The sequence below is a fragment of the Prunus mume genome, linkage group LG2 (genome assembly GCF_029339155.1).
Source record: "Prunus mume cultivar Tortuosa linkage group LG2, ASM2933915v1, whole genome shotgun sequence".
Classification (NCBI taxonomy): domain Eukaryota; kingdom Viridiplantae; phylum Streptophyta; class Magnoliopsida; order Rosales; family Rosaceae; genus Prunus; species Prunus mume.
This window is the reverse complement of record NC_142699.1, coordinates 2,205,649-2,217,414: the sequence shown is the minus strand read 5'-3', so window position 1 is coordinate 2,217,414 and position 11,766 is coordinate 2,205,649. Positions and strand designations below refer to the sequence as shown.

Here is an 11,766-nt window from a genome sequence, read left to right as displayed (position 1 = left end):
GCCTAGCCTTAGGTCCGCCTTTGGTTGTTGTGTAGATCGAAGGGATCCTCAGGCTCCTCTTCTTTTTTTCTTTTTTCCTATTTTTTTGAGTTATTGTTTTCCCTTGAGTTGTTCAAGAGCTAGTTTTTTTAAGATCACACATATGTTCCAGTCTCTCATACTTGGGTTTTGGATAGTAGTTAACTATTTCAGTCATATCTTTGTATACTTTTATGGCGCGTACTATTTTTTAATAAAATATCTCTTCCAAGTCCAACAAAAAAAAAAATATCGGATAAAACACGTGGAAGCAAAAAATCACAGATGGCAAAGGCATTCCGCTACTGCCAGCGCGCCAGCCAAAGCGGCCTTTCGACGCTTGAAGAGAAAAAAAGGCAAAGCAAAACTCACTCATATTACATATAAAACTGCCTTCTGCTTTCAAATCGTCTTATGTTTCCGTCGCTTCAAACACAAATATGATGAAGCGTCATGTATTCAAGTTCGCCCGCTCGCGTATGGGCTTTGCAGATTTCAATTGCTTCCTGGTATCTCTCTCTCTCTCTTGTATTATTTCGGATAATGAATCTGTTGGGTGTTTGATTAATTTGATAACGAGGCAGCCCACAACCCCTTCGTCTGTTTGGATTTCTGTGACATTTTAGCTTTGTTCTATGTTTAACAGGTAGCCCAAAATACTGTGAAAATGCTATCTTTTTCTTTTGCAACTTTATTTGCTTATTAATGTATTTCCGGGTCAATTGATGAAACAACAAAGGAAAAATTATTCTCCAACTCAACGATCTGATTCCAATAAATATTGTTTTTTTTTTTTGTTTTGAAAATTGTGTTCTATATTTCCTTGCAGCTTGGATGTTCTACTTGCTATTGTCAAATTGTAAATGATACTGCAAAGTTTCATGAATCAAATCCTAAACTTTCATATATGAAATGAAGTTGACCCTTTTATAGAACTTTACTTCTGTAAAGACTAGTCTTTGTTTCGAACCACATATTAGTTTCAAACTTTCAAGTTGATCATGTCTATTCTGTTCAATCATGGGGTGAGTTAGTATATCCACCGTCGCAGTGAAATATATTTGATTGGTACTGCTTTTACTTCTAATAGGTGGACTTCGAAACTGGGTCTTGTTCCACCTCCAGAAACAGTGATTCTAAGGGTTTACTTAGTCATCAAATGAATGCATCCGCACCAAGGATGTGCTCGACTTCTTGTGCTAAGGTACCAGAAGATCTTCCAAAAGACAACCCTGTTTCTGATATGTTGCTTGATTCATTTGGAAGGCTCCACACTTACTTGAGGATCTCCCTGACCGAACGTTGCAATCTGCGATGTCAATACTGTATGCCAGCAGAGGGTGTGGACCTCACTCCCAGCCCTAAAATTCTTTCACAGAATGAGATTGTTCGCTTGGCAAATCTGTTTGTAAGCTCAGGAGTGGATAAAATTCGTTTGACTGGAGGGGAGCCAACCATAAGGAAAGATATCGAAGACATATGCTTACACTTGTCTAACTTGAATGGATTAAAAACACTGGCCATAACCACCAATGGAATTACTCTTGCAAGAAAACTTCCCAAGCTGAAAGAATGTGGGCTTACTTCTGTGAATATTAGTTTAGACACGTTGGTCCCTGCAAAGTTTGAATTTATGACCAGGCGTAAAGGGCATCAAAAGGTTATGGAATCAATTAATGCTGCCATAGACCTTGGATATAATCCTGTTAAGGTATGTTCTTCCTCTCAATTTACACTCATATACTCTTTTCTTTGAATTTTTCTTATTGATTATTTGTTTACGCAATTTATTATGTTCCCTACTTTTTATTTATAGGTTTAGGATTGCTATTACCTATTATTTAAGGTTCTTGTTAATTGGAGGGTATGATGTACCCATATGAACATATGCATGCATACACTAACACATTCTCATGCACAAGTACCATTCATATTCTGTACATTTATATGTTTTCTATGCTTCTATTCAGGTAAATTGTGTGGTGATGCGTGGATTCAATGATGATGAGATTTGTGATTTTGTAGAGCTGACACGTGATAAACCGATTAATATTCGATTTATTGAATTCATGCCTTTTGATGGAAATGTTTGGAATGTTAAAAAACTGGTACCCTACTCGGAAATGTTGGATAGAGTGGTAAGGTAGAACTCTCACCGGTAATCCTACTAATTGATTTCTGAGTGCCCCTTAATACATGCCTTAAGTCACTTATTTTTCTTGAACAGGTAAAACGGTTTCCAGATCTAAAGAGACTTCAGGATCACCCAACAGATACAGCCAAGAATTTCAGGGTAGATGAGCATGCTGGTGCAGTTTCTTTTATCACATCAATGACTGAGCATTTTTGTGCTGGATGCAATAGATTGCGACTCTTAGCTGATGGAAACTTCAAAGTCTGCTTATTTGGTCCCTCTGAGGTGAGTCATCTGCCTTTGAGCTTTGACTCATTGCCGGAATTCATAAACTTGCGTCATCATTTCCAATAATGCTTAGCTGCCATGGGCTATAGGCATACTTTATGAGGATCTATGCATACCTTATCTTTGCTTAAATCATCCAAATTTTTTTTTACAATTGGATGTCTATATTTCTGCAAGTGAAGGGCTAAGTTTGGATAGAGCACCAGTGATGCAGGACCAGACCAAAAAATTAAAAAGGAACGGCGAATAAAACTGTCCCAAAACACAGTAGAAACAGAATCCCAGCAATAAACAACACAGAGAATAGATGGATAAAGCAATAAAATAGAAGTTGGAACGAAGATAATGAGTTCTAGGGCAAAGATCCCAAAAGAAACTCTATAGACTGAATTCTGGATTTATAATCATAAAACCAAATACAAGAGTCTCTTAATAGCCTATTTATACTATAATACAGCACCCAAGCATTCCTATTCCTTGAGAAAACTAATCCTACTATGACTTACCTAATAAAAGAAAAACATGATAAATAATAAAATAATCATGCTAGATAATCAATGGGACACGAAATTTATGGCTGGGATGAGTTGGGCTATGGCAGAACCAATGTTGCAGATGTCAGGGCTAAGCCTTGAATGTACAAATTTTATGACAATGATCCCCTGCATTAATATTGAATCCTTTTAGCTATATCTTTTTTTTTAAAATTTTTAAATTTTTATAATTTGGGTCAACAACTGTACATGTTGCTTTATGAAAGCCTAGAAGATAACAAGAGTCACGTAAAAAGTTGCGGACATGCGTACTTATAGAGATTGCAATGGGCACAGTTGGCCTTTATTTCTAGTGGACTACCAACTGTAAGCACTAATATATCTCTACATGCACAATACAAACAGAATATATACATATATATGCATATATGTATACATACACATTCTCATCTGGATGTCCGCATGTTATTATCGTGCGTATGCCATTGTAAACAAGGAGGAAGCAGGGAGGGGTAGTAGAAATTTCTGTATATGTATAATATAATAGGGGGTGGATCCATGGCATCATATTTTTTACACAAGTTTTGACACAAATTTTCAGCCATTAGATTAAAGTACAATGAATGGCTAAGATTAGACAAACTAATTATTTTATTCTTTATATAAGTATTTATTGAGAATAAGTTTTAATTGACTTTTGTTTCATTTAATTATGTTTTGCACACTTATCCTTTAACACCATCCCCTTCTTCTTGCCTTTATTTTCCAGAAATGATAAAAGGAAAGCCCTGCTACATTTAAACAGCTAGCCTGAGAAAATGACTTTTGAGGACAAGTTTACTTATGATATTACTCTGGTTGACTAGCTTAGAAGCCATGGCAGCAAGTGGGACCTTTCGAGAAACAAGAATAAAATGAAACACATGATTAAGTTATAACCAGTAAACAAACCTTCGATTCATTAATATATATACACAGTGTTCAATTTGCAGCCAAGACAATATTGAAGAACCCAACAGAATCGACAAAAGGTGACCTTAGAAAAGGTATTGTCATATAGACTAATATACCAAACTCCTATTCATGAGCATGGATTGAGTAACTTTAAAATCAGAATTGAAAATTCTAAGCTAAAATTGAAAAAATGAACAATTCCCAAGTTAGTGATGAGTTCGATCTTCTCAACCAAATTCCTTTTTTTTCGCCAACTATAATTTAACTTGTAGTATACGTTTACTTCATCATTATTTTTCATAGTTCTACTTCCTTCTTTCTGTTGTTGATAATGCTGATAATTTAGATAATTTAGATTTGTTAGAAGGGCAGGAAAAGTAGTAGTAGTAGTAGAAGAAGAAGAAGAAGAAGAAGGGGTGATGTAATTGGATAAGCGTGCAAAAAGTAATTAAATGGAGAGAGATTTAAGAGAGGGCAAAGTCATTTTGTCAAATTTTTTTTTTGGTGGTCTATTTATATTAGCTTTAGGTTATGCATGAGCATTATATGGGACATTTCAAGCTTCTTCCTCGTGGTTTCCCAAGCCCTACATATTATATTATGTAGTTTGCCTCATTGATTTGGTATTTGAAACAACACGTAGTACAGAATTTAGCTAACAACACGAATCCCATTTATGACCTGCCTTAACCTGCCCATTTGCTGCCCATATGCTTACATCTAGTTGGCCACTTATTCATGTGTGTGCTTGTAAACGAAAGTGGGGAACTTTTATTTTGCAGTTCAATTGCTTGAACTCAAATATGCCAAAGAATTTAGAGGCGATTCGTAGTTCTCTGTGGGGCCGATCATATACGTGTCCCTTGGACTTTTACCAACAATGTAATGTAGTAATGTGATGAAGCTAATGCAACAAGCTTCTATGTGGTAGGCTTGCCTTAACTAGACCAACTCCTTCAGTATCGAATGAGCTTTCCTGGAAGCCTTTTGCTTTAGATGTGCAATATAAATTTTTAGATAATGCTTTCCTGTTATTCATATTCAATGTTTATTTTGCAGGTGAGCTTAAGAGATCCCCTTCGTCAAGGTGCTAATGATCATGAACTCAGGGAAATAATCGGGTCAGCGGTATGTGCATGACAATTGTTTTAGTAATGCTCTATACTTCAGTCATGGAACTGTTTTTTATTTGATTAAGTTCATATTCTCATGCAAATTCAGCTTTCAAATTTTCCTTGCATATATTTTGAAGACTTTTTTATGTTTGCTTTAGGTGAAGAAGAAGAAAGCTTCACACGCTGGAATGTTTGACATTGCAAAGACAGCAAATAGGCCTATGATACATATTGGTGGCTAATGCTTGGTATTACCTCCTTTTATGAACTTTTTTTGCCAATCTCTTTGGAGAAAACATCTATGGTTTGTTTGACAGAGTCTTGCAGTGATAAAAGTTTGCCCCGCATTAATCTAGTGACACAATATAATATGTTTTTTCTGCGGGTTCTGTAGAATACTTGCAGGTGGAGAGGATAAATGTATCCGTCGCGTGGAGAGGATAAACGTATTTTGTAGTGCCAACCTTGCTATCTCAGGACAGAGGGGAAGAGAAGATTATGTTACTGGGTTACTGGCTGTATGTAAAAGCAAAGCAAGCAATGAGATATCAATCTTTCGGGACCACGTAAAAGATCTTTACTGTTGTACTCTTATTAGTATAGTTGTGATCAACGTGTTGGCATTTATGCTGAAACGAACAGCCTCCTTGTAACCTATCTATAACTGAATGGACTAAATGACGAATTTTTATTTACTTGTATTGTATTTAGATCCATCATACATGCCAAATTGAATTCATTGTTTTCGAACTTTGCAGTGATCAGCGGAACTCATAGTAGGTTTTCTGATGTGCAACAATGCATGCTGTCTGTCATGTCCTGTTTCAGTATAACTTTTACATGAGAATTGTGATGTCAGTTGTGTTGTTACACATGTAAAGAGATTTTATGTTGTTTTGATACATCTCTTAGAAGAGTGCCCGTCATCATGAACATAAGCATGTATGTGTGGAAATGTCACCATCTGTTTGTTTGATATATCGCTCATTTGCCTTACCATGGCAAAAGGGGCCTGGGCTGAAAAAACCTCCCACACCAAGCAAATATAGCCCGGGCAAGAGTGGTCTCTATCAAAACCGAGCGAGTCCAAAGGCGAGACCAACTCGTGCTGCTGCCTGACGGTGATGAAGTCAGTGAAGAAAAAAATTGTAAAAAATTCTGAAAATTTTCTAAAGAATTCAATTTTTTAATTTATAAATACCTATCAATGTTCTTTACTTTCCACACCAAAACTTCATACAAATTCCTCTCCTCATATCATATTTTTATAATCTCATGTGAATAGAAATTGCCATGACAATGGGTGGGGGGAAAAAAAACAAGGGCATGCACTATTCACGTGACTAGTACACACCCATGTTATTTGCCATGACAAATGGATAGAAGTGCTGTAAATCATGTTAAATGGTACCATCTTTTAAGTGGCTTTCAAGACGTAACCGTATGTAAAAGCACAAAAATAGATGTAACAAAGATAAAGCATAGCCTTGACTTGCAAACTAGTGGTCTCAAGTTTGAACCTACATGACACCTTGGTAGTATGTGTGAAGAAGCCTCTTTCCCCTTATAATTGAGACTATCACTTGCATTCAGTAAAAAGGAAAAAAGATAAAGCTCCTACGTACAATAGTTTCTTAGTTGTCCTCACACAACTGTAATATATAGGCCCAATGGCAACCAACAAACTAGTGTCCTTCAGTCCTTCAAAATAAGCATCCAAAATTCAATAACCAAGTATTTCTGACCATCCATGTATCTGAATGCTTCAGTCTAAACTTTGGCTTACTATAAATACCTTGCAATTTGAAGTTCAAATGAATTGTGTATCTACAATTTCGTTATTTTGTTACAAGCAATGTTGGGGGGAGGGAGATCTGCACTTTGAACCTCAAGCCTAAAAGTAACACTCAAGCTGATCATTTATTGCCACTACAATTTCCCTACCATCTTTAGACATATCAATTGATGATTGGACATGCGCTAAGGTTAGACCTCTGGCTAGAGGTGTCAAATGAGTGGGTCAAATTGGCCCGACTCATTTAGAGCGGCCTAACCCATTTAGAGTTGGTTCATTAGAGTTTTGGTTCCGTTCATGCTTTTGAATATTTTTCAATAACCGTGTATTAAACGGTGTAAAAACTGAATAGTAATGGATGGTATTATTTCCCACATTTGGCTACGTTCAATCAAATTGGACAAATGGGCGCACAAGCGAATGCATTGCCCACGTTTGCATGTATCTGAATGCTTCAGTCTAGACTACAGCTTAACCTTTTAATTTGAAGCTCAAATGTATCGTGTAACTACAATTTTGTTATTTTGCCTCAGGCCTAAGAATGAATAGTCAAGTTGATCTCCATTGCCACTACAATTTCCCTGCCGTGTTTACATGTATCTGTCTGTGGTTGGGTCACTCCGAAGATTAGACCGCTGGCTAGAGGTGTAAAAACGATGGGAAAAGTGGGTACGTTCTAACAATTTCGTTAAAACTTTGTTAAATATACTGCGACAAAAGAGGTGTTATTAAAAGACCCCAAAATATTCATCTCGCACTAATTTTTTATTGTTTTAAAGCATAATATGACTACTTTAGAGTGCAAATAATAATTTACATAAGAGAATCATGTTGGTAAGCTGTATAAACAATACAAAACGGCATCAACGTGATCTAGTCCAGTAGAAAAAGGCTTTAGCTTACAAACTAGTAGTATCAGGTTCGAAACCCCCTGACTACTTAGTAGTGTATATGAGACCTCATTCTTCTTATAGTTTATACTACCACTTGTATTTTAGAAAATACAATATAAAATGTTGTATTAAACAAACAATATAAAATGTCTATTTTATGTTTTTAGTATTTTTTTTAGAACATGTTTTTAGTATTCAGAGAATGATAAAAAAAAAGGTCATTCGCATAAGACAAAATGTTTAAATGGTTCAGCCTCTCCAAAATTGGACAAACCGATCTAGATGTCTGACAACGACATAAAATAACTCTTCATCAAAGGTCTAACAACGAGAGAGTTGATCAATTTTATGTCACTGTTCAACAGTAACTGGACTGATTTGTCTAATTTTTAAGAGATTGGACCATTTTGTCTTGGTGACCTCCTATTTGTCCTTATATGTTTATAGTATTAAGTTAAGTCAATAATAAATTAGAAGTTAGGGGTCATTTAGTAAGTAACAATATCTTTACCCATACTTTTTCTCACTTCTTGTGAGTTTTACTTTCCATGATGTATGCTTACGCAGATAGTTTTAACTTTAAATGAAGAAAAATATATCTCCGTGTCTTTCGCTCCTGGATTTGGGGTTCGATCGAAGCGAGAGCGCTGAGGTCCTTTGCCCCAAGTCTGAAGATCCACTGTTTGTATATATATTTTTCTGTCCGAGTCATTGACTCAGTATGCATATGTCTGCCTGTCTTCATTATTCTCAACAAAAACATTCCTGAGAGTTGAGCTGAAATACCCTTCCAAGAAAAGGTACTTCCTTTCTTCTACATTTCTTTTCATTTACTTCTTCTTTTTTGGCTGTTGGGTTCTCCTTGGATCCTTTGCTTCCTGGGCTTCTTTCATGGCAGCTGAGAATTTCTGGATCTGGGTTTTTAGTATTATTGCGTTTTAAAGGTATAGGTTGATGTATATACTCCAATTATGTTTAGGGTTTGAAATTCTTTGCATTCAGTTGTTCGTGTTGGTAATTTTGGTTCCAGTAAAGATTGGTTCTTTTTGTTTTCTTCCGTGGATTATTTTTTTAATTGTGATTTCGAGGTTTAAAGCTTGATGGTTTGCTTAGTTAAGAATGAATGCTAAAATTTGTGAGTTTGGGGTGTTGAAAGTTTGTGCTTTTGAGCTGATAAACCCTGAATGAACTGTAGGTGTACTTCGAAATGTTGGCAATGTTCATGGTTTGATGCATCAAATTTAGCTGAATCAGAGACGGGTTTCTATTGATTTTTTATTTTGAATTCTGTAGTTTTTGGAATATCCTGAGGCCTTAGTTGTTGGAATCTTGTGGGTTGTGACCATGCCTTCTACGCACAATCCGGGTTCTTCTTCACCTTTGACTTCATTTGGTCGCTCGATTTGGAGTCGGCGAGAACCGTTTCATTCCATTGAAGCTGATCATGAGTCTAGTGAACAGGAATTAGAGCTACAATCATTTCAAAAACTTGTTGTAGATCTATTTCATGACTTGTCAGCTGTTAGTGCTGATGAATTGCTCTCTATTGCGTGGATTCGGAAACTTTTGGATGTTTTTGTTAGCTGCCTAGACGAATTCAGGGTTCTCTTGTTGAAAAACAGGGCACAGGTTTCTAAACCTCCCTTGGACCATTGGGCTGATGAATACTTAGATAGGAGCTTGAAGGCACTTGACATTTGCAATGCCACTCGTGATGGGATTGAGAAGATTCGTACATGGCATAAGCATTTAGATATCGTAATGTGTGCCTTAGAATCTCGAAAGAGGGCATTTTCTGAGGGCCAGTTCCGTCGAGCAAGAAAAGCTTTGATGGATTTGACACTTGAAATGCTTGATGAGAGAGACTCTGGGTCTGTGTTTTCTCACCGGAACTGGTCTTTTGGGCGAAATAACCCAAGAAAGGATGCTCGTCGTCGTCAACACTCATCTGGGAACTCATCTGGGCATTCCCGCTCTCACTCATGGAGCATATCCAATTCTTGGTCTGCAGCTAAGCAGCTCCAATCAATTGCAAACAACTTGATAGCACCTCGTGGGAATGAGATTATTGCAACCAATGGGCTTGCAGGCTCTGTTTACACAATGAGTTCTGTGCTCACTTTTGTTTTGTTGGCTCTTGTGGCTGCAATTCCTTGTCAGGATCGAGGTCTTAGTACGCATTTTTCAATCCCACAGCAGTACTCCTGGGGTATCCCATTAATCTCACTACACGAACGGATAATAGAGGAATCAAAGAAGCGAGAGCGCCAGAACTCTAATGGATTGCTGAGGGAGATTTATCATGTTGAGAGATGTGCACGCCACATGACAGACTTGGTCGATGTGGTTCAGTTTCCTTTGACAGAGGAACAGAAAGTGGAAGTTGAACAAGAACTGCAGGAGTTAGCATCGATTTGTGAAAATTTTAAGAATGGACTGGATCCTCTGGAACGACAAATCAGGGAAGTATTCCGTAGGATTATGAATTGCAGAACTGAGGGTCTCGAAATTTTGAGTAGGGCAAACAATCTGGAGTAACTCAAAGTAGATAAATTTCTACCGAGAGCAGTGTACAAATTTCCGAACATATTGTTGTTTTGCATATTTCCGAGTTTGCAAGGAGAGAGGAAGTAAGATGGTGATCAGCAACAATACAGAGGTTAAACAAGCATCTTGAAAGTATTTCTTTAATTTCTTGAACAAACATTGTAACTTCTTTTTCTGGGTCTTTTGGTAAAATTATTTCGTCCTCTTTTTCTTCCCCCGGTCTGTATGTCACAGTTTGGTTTGTATATGTTATGTTTTAAAAGTCCTATTCAAATTTACTTACATTTTTGCTCTAACTCAGTATTCTCCGATATATACATAATTCAATCGTATCTAGTTGCATTTCTGGAGTGTTTTAGCTCCTTCTTCAGATTTGTTATGTGTTCTGAAGTTCTTTGCTTTTGTTTATCATATTCATGGTCTGAGGTTCTTTGATTGTGTTAACGTTTGGATGTTAACCATAACCTTGATCACATGGAGTTTGAGATTTGTACAATATATTGTAGATTCATTGGCATCAAACTATCATATAAACAGCCGCACTAATCTGCAAGAGATTTTTTTTAAACTATGGCCCTCCCATTCCTAGTATCTCAACATTTTCTCCCATCAAAACCAAGTTTGTCAAATGGCCACTCCCCAGATTCCCTTATTATGTGAAATACATGTTACCCTGTGTTCATGTTTAATCTTTCAATAGGAATAGGATAATAATTGGCTGCTGAAAAAGGAGAGGATGAACTCCTCATGAAATGAAGATGTGGTTAATTGGAAATGAGGATTGGAATAATAATATATATATATATATATATATAATAAAAAGGGAGTTTCACTAAAACACCCAAAATGAGGGTTGAAATTATAAAAAAACCCAACACTCAAAACACTTTATAAACACACCCAAAACTCATCATTACACACACTCAAAACCCATTTATAAACACACCTTTCACTAAAACACCCAAAATGGGGGTTGAAATTATAAAAAAACCCAAGCACTATTTAAACATATAAACACACCCAAAACCCATCATTACATACACTCAAAACCCATTTATAAACACACCCAAAAAGTTGACTTTGGGGTTGATTTTGGGTGTGTTTCTATGTTTAAATAGTGCTTGAGTTTTTTTATAAATACATGTCTAGGATTGGGTTTATTTATAAATTTGTAAAAAAATATACAATTGTTGATTTTGGGTGTGTTTTTATGTTTAAATAGTATTTGGGTTTTTTTATAAATACATGTCTAGAATTGGGTTTATCTATAAATTTGTATAATAAAAAATTATAAAAAGTAAAAAAACCTTGAAACTCAACACCCAGAGGCAAGAGCCCCACCCAACCACCCGACAACTCGGCCACCCAGAGGCAAAAACTTGGAACTCTTTATTCAAGGAGTCTCTTCTTTCAGGACCCTTGCATTGTTCCTGAAACAGCTTAATGGGAATGACGACTTCCCATACCTAGCCCTTCTCTCATTACTCATAAGTAAACATGCCCTCAAATAAAACAAACAAGCTTTTTA

General features: G+C 36.4%; 1 protein-coding gene and 1 pseudogene across 7 annotated transcripts; both read left to right on the top strand.

Annotated features, from left to right (window-relative positions):
• Nucleotides 1-301: 301 nt before the first annotated feature.
• Nucleotides 302-5,698, top strand: CNX2 (cofactor of nitrate reductase and xanthine dehydrogenase 2). 5 transcript variants are annotated; one of them, XR_016124460.1, is made up of 7 exons: nt 302-527; nt 1,109-1,729; nt 1,989-2,156; nt 2,246-2,437; nt 3,927-3,980; nt 4,948-5,016; nt 5,162-5,231. XR_016124460.1 is itself a non-coding variant. In XM_008220624.3 (7 exons), exons 1-6 carry the CDS (start codon nt 459-461, stop codon nt 5,243-5,245), a joined length of 1,203 nt encoding a protein of 400 aa, XP_008218846.1. In that variant the 5' UTR covers nt 307-458; the 3' UTR covers nt 5,246-5,251; nt 5,398-5,698. The 5 variants fall into 5 exon arrangements, 3 of the variants coding, with proteins under 3 accessions (XP_008218849.1, XP_088902979.1, XP_008218846.1); XR_016124459.1 differs by having other exon boundaries at nt 3,913-3,980; XM_008220624.3 differs by lacking the exon at nt 3,927-3,980 and adding an exon at nt 5,398-5,698 and having other exon boundaries at nt 307-527; nt 5,162-5,251.
• Nucleotides 5,699-8,286: 2,588 nt separating this feature from the next.
• On the top strand, nt 8,287-10,608 carry LOC103319125 (protein ROH1D pseudogene; annotated as a pseudogene). Of its 2 annotated transcripts, none has more exons than XR_016124197.1 (2): nt 8,287-8,491; nt 8,887-10,608. The product of XR_016124197.1 is annotated as a protein ROH1D pseudogene, transcript variant X1 (transcript). The 2 variants fall into 2 exon arrangements; XR_016124198.1 differs by having other exon boundaries at nt 8,304-8,491; nt 8,985-10,608.
• Nucleotides 10,609-11,766: the final 1,158 nt, after the last annotated feature.

What these genes read in the sequence shown, in the direction of transcription:
- CNX2 (XM_008220624.3), top strand. Translation starts at nt 459, where the DNA reads ATGATGAAGCGTCATGTATTCAAGTTCGCCCGCTCGCGTATGGGCTTT. An exon ending in CAGATTTCAATTGCTTCCTG is followed by an intron (nt 528 to 1,108) that starts GTATCTCTCTCT and finishes TACTTCTAATAG; the next exon opens with GTGGACTTCGAAACTGGGTC. An exon ending in CGGAAATGTTGGATAGAGTG is followed by an intron (nt 2,157 to 2,245) that starts GTAAGGTAGAAC and finishes TTTCTTGAACAG; the next exon opens with GTAAAACGGTTTCCAGATCT.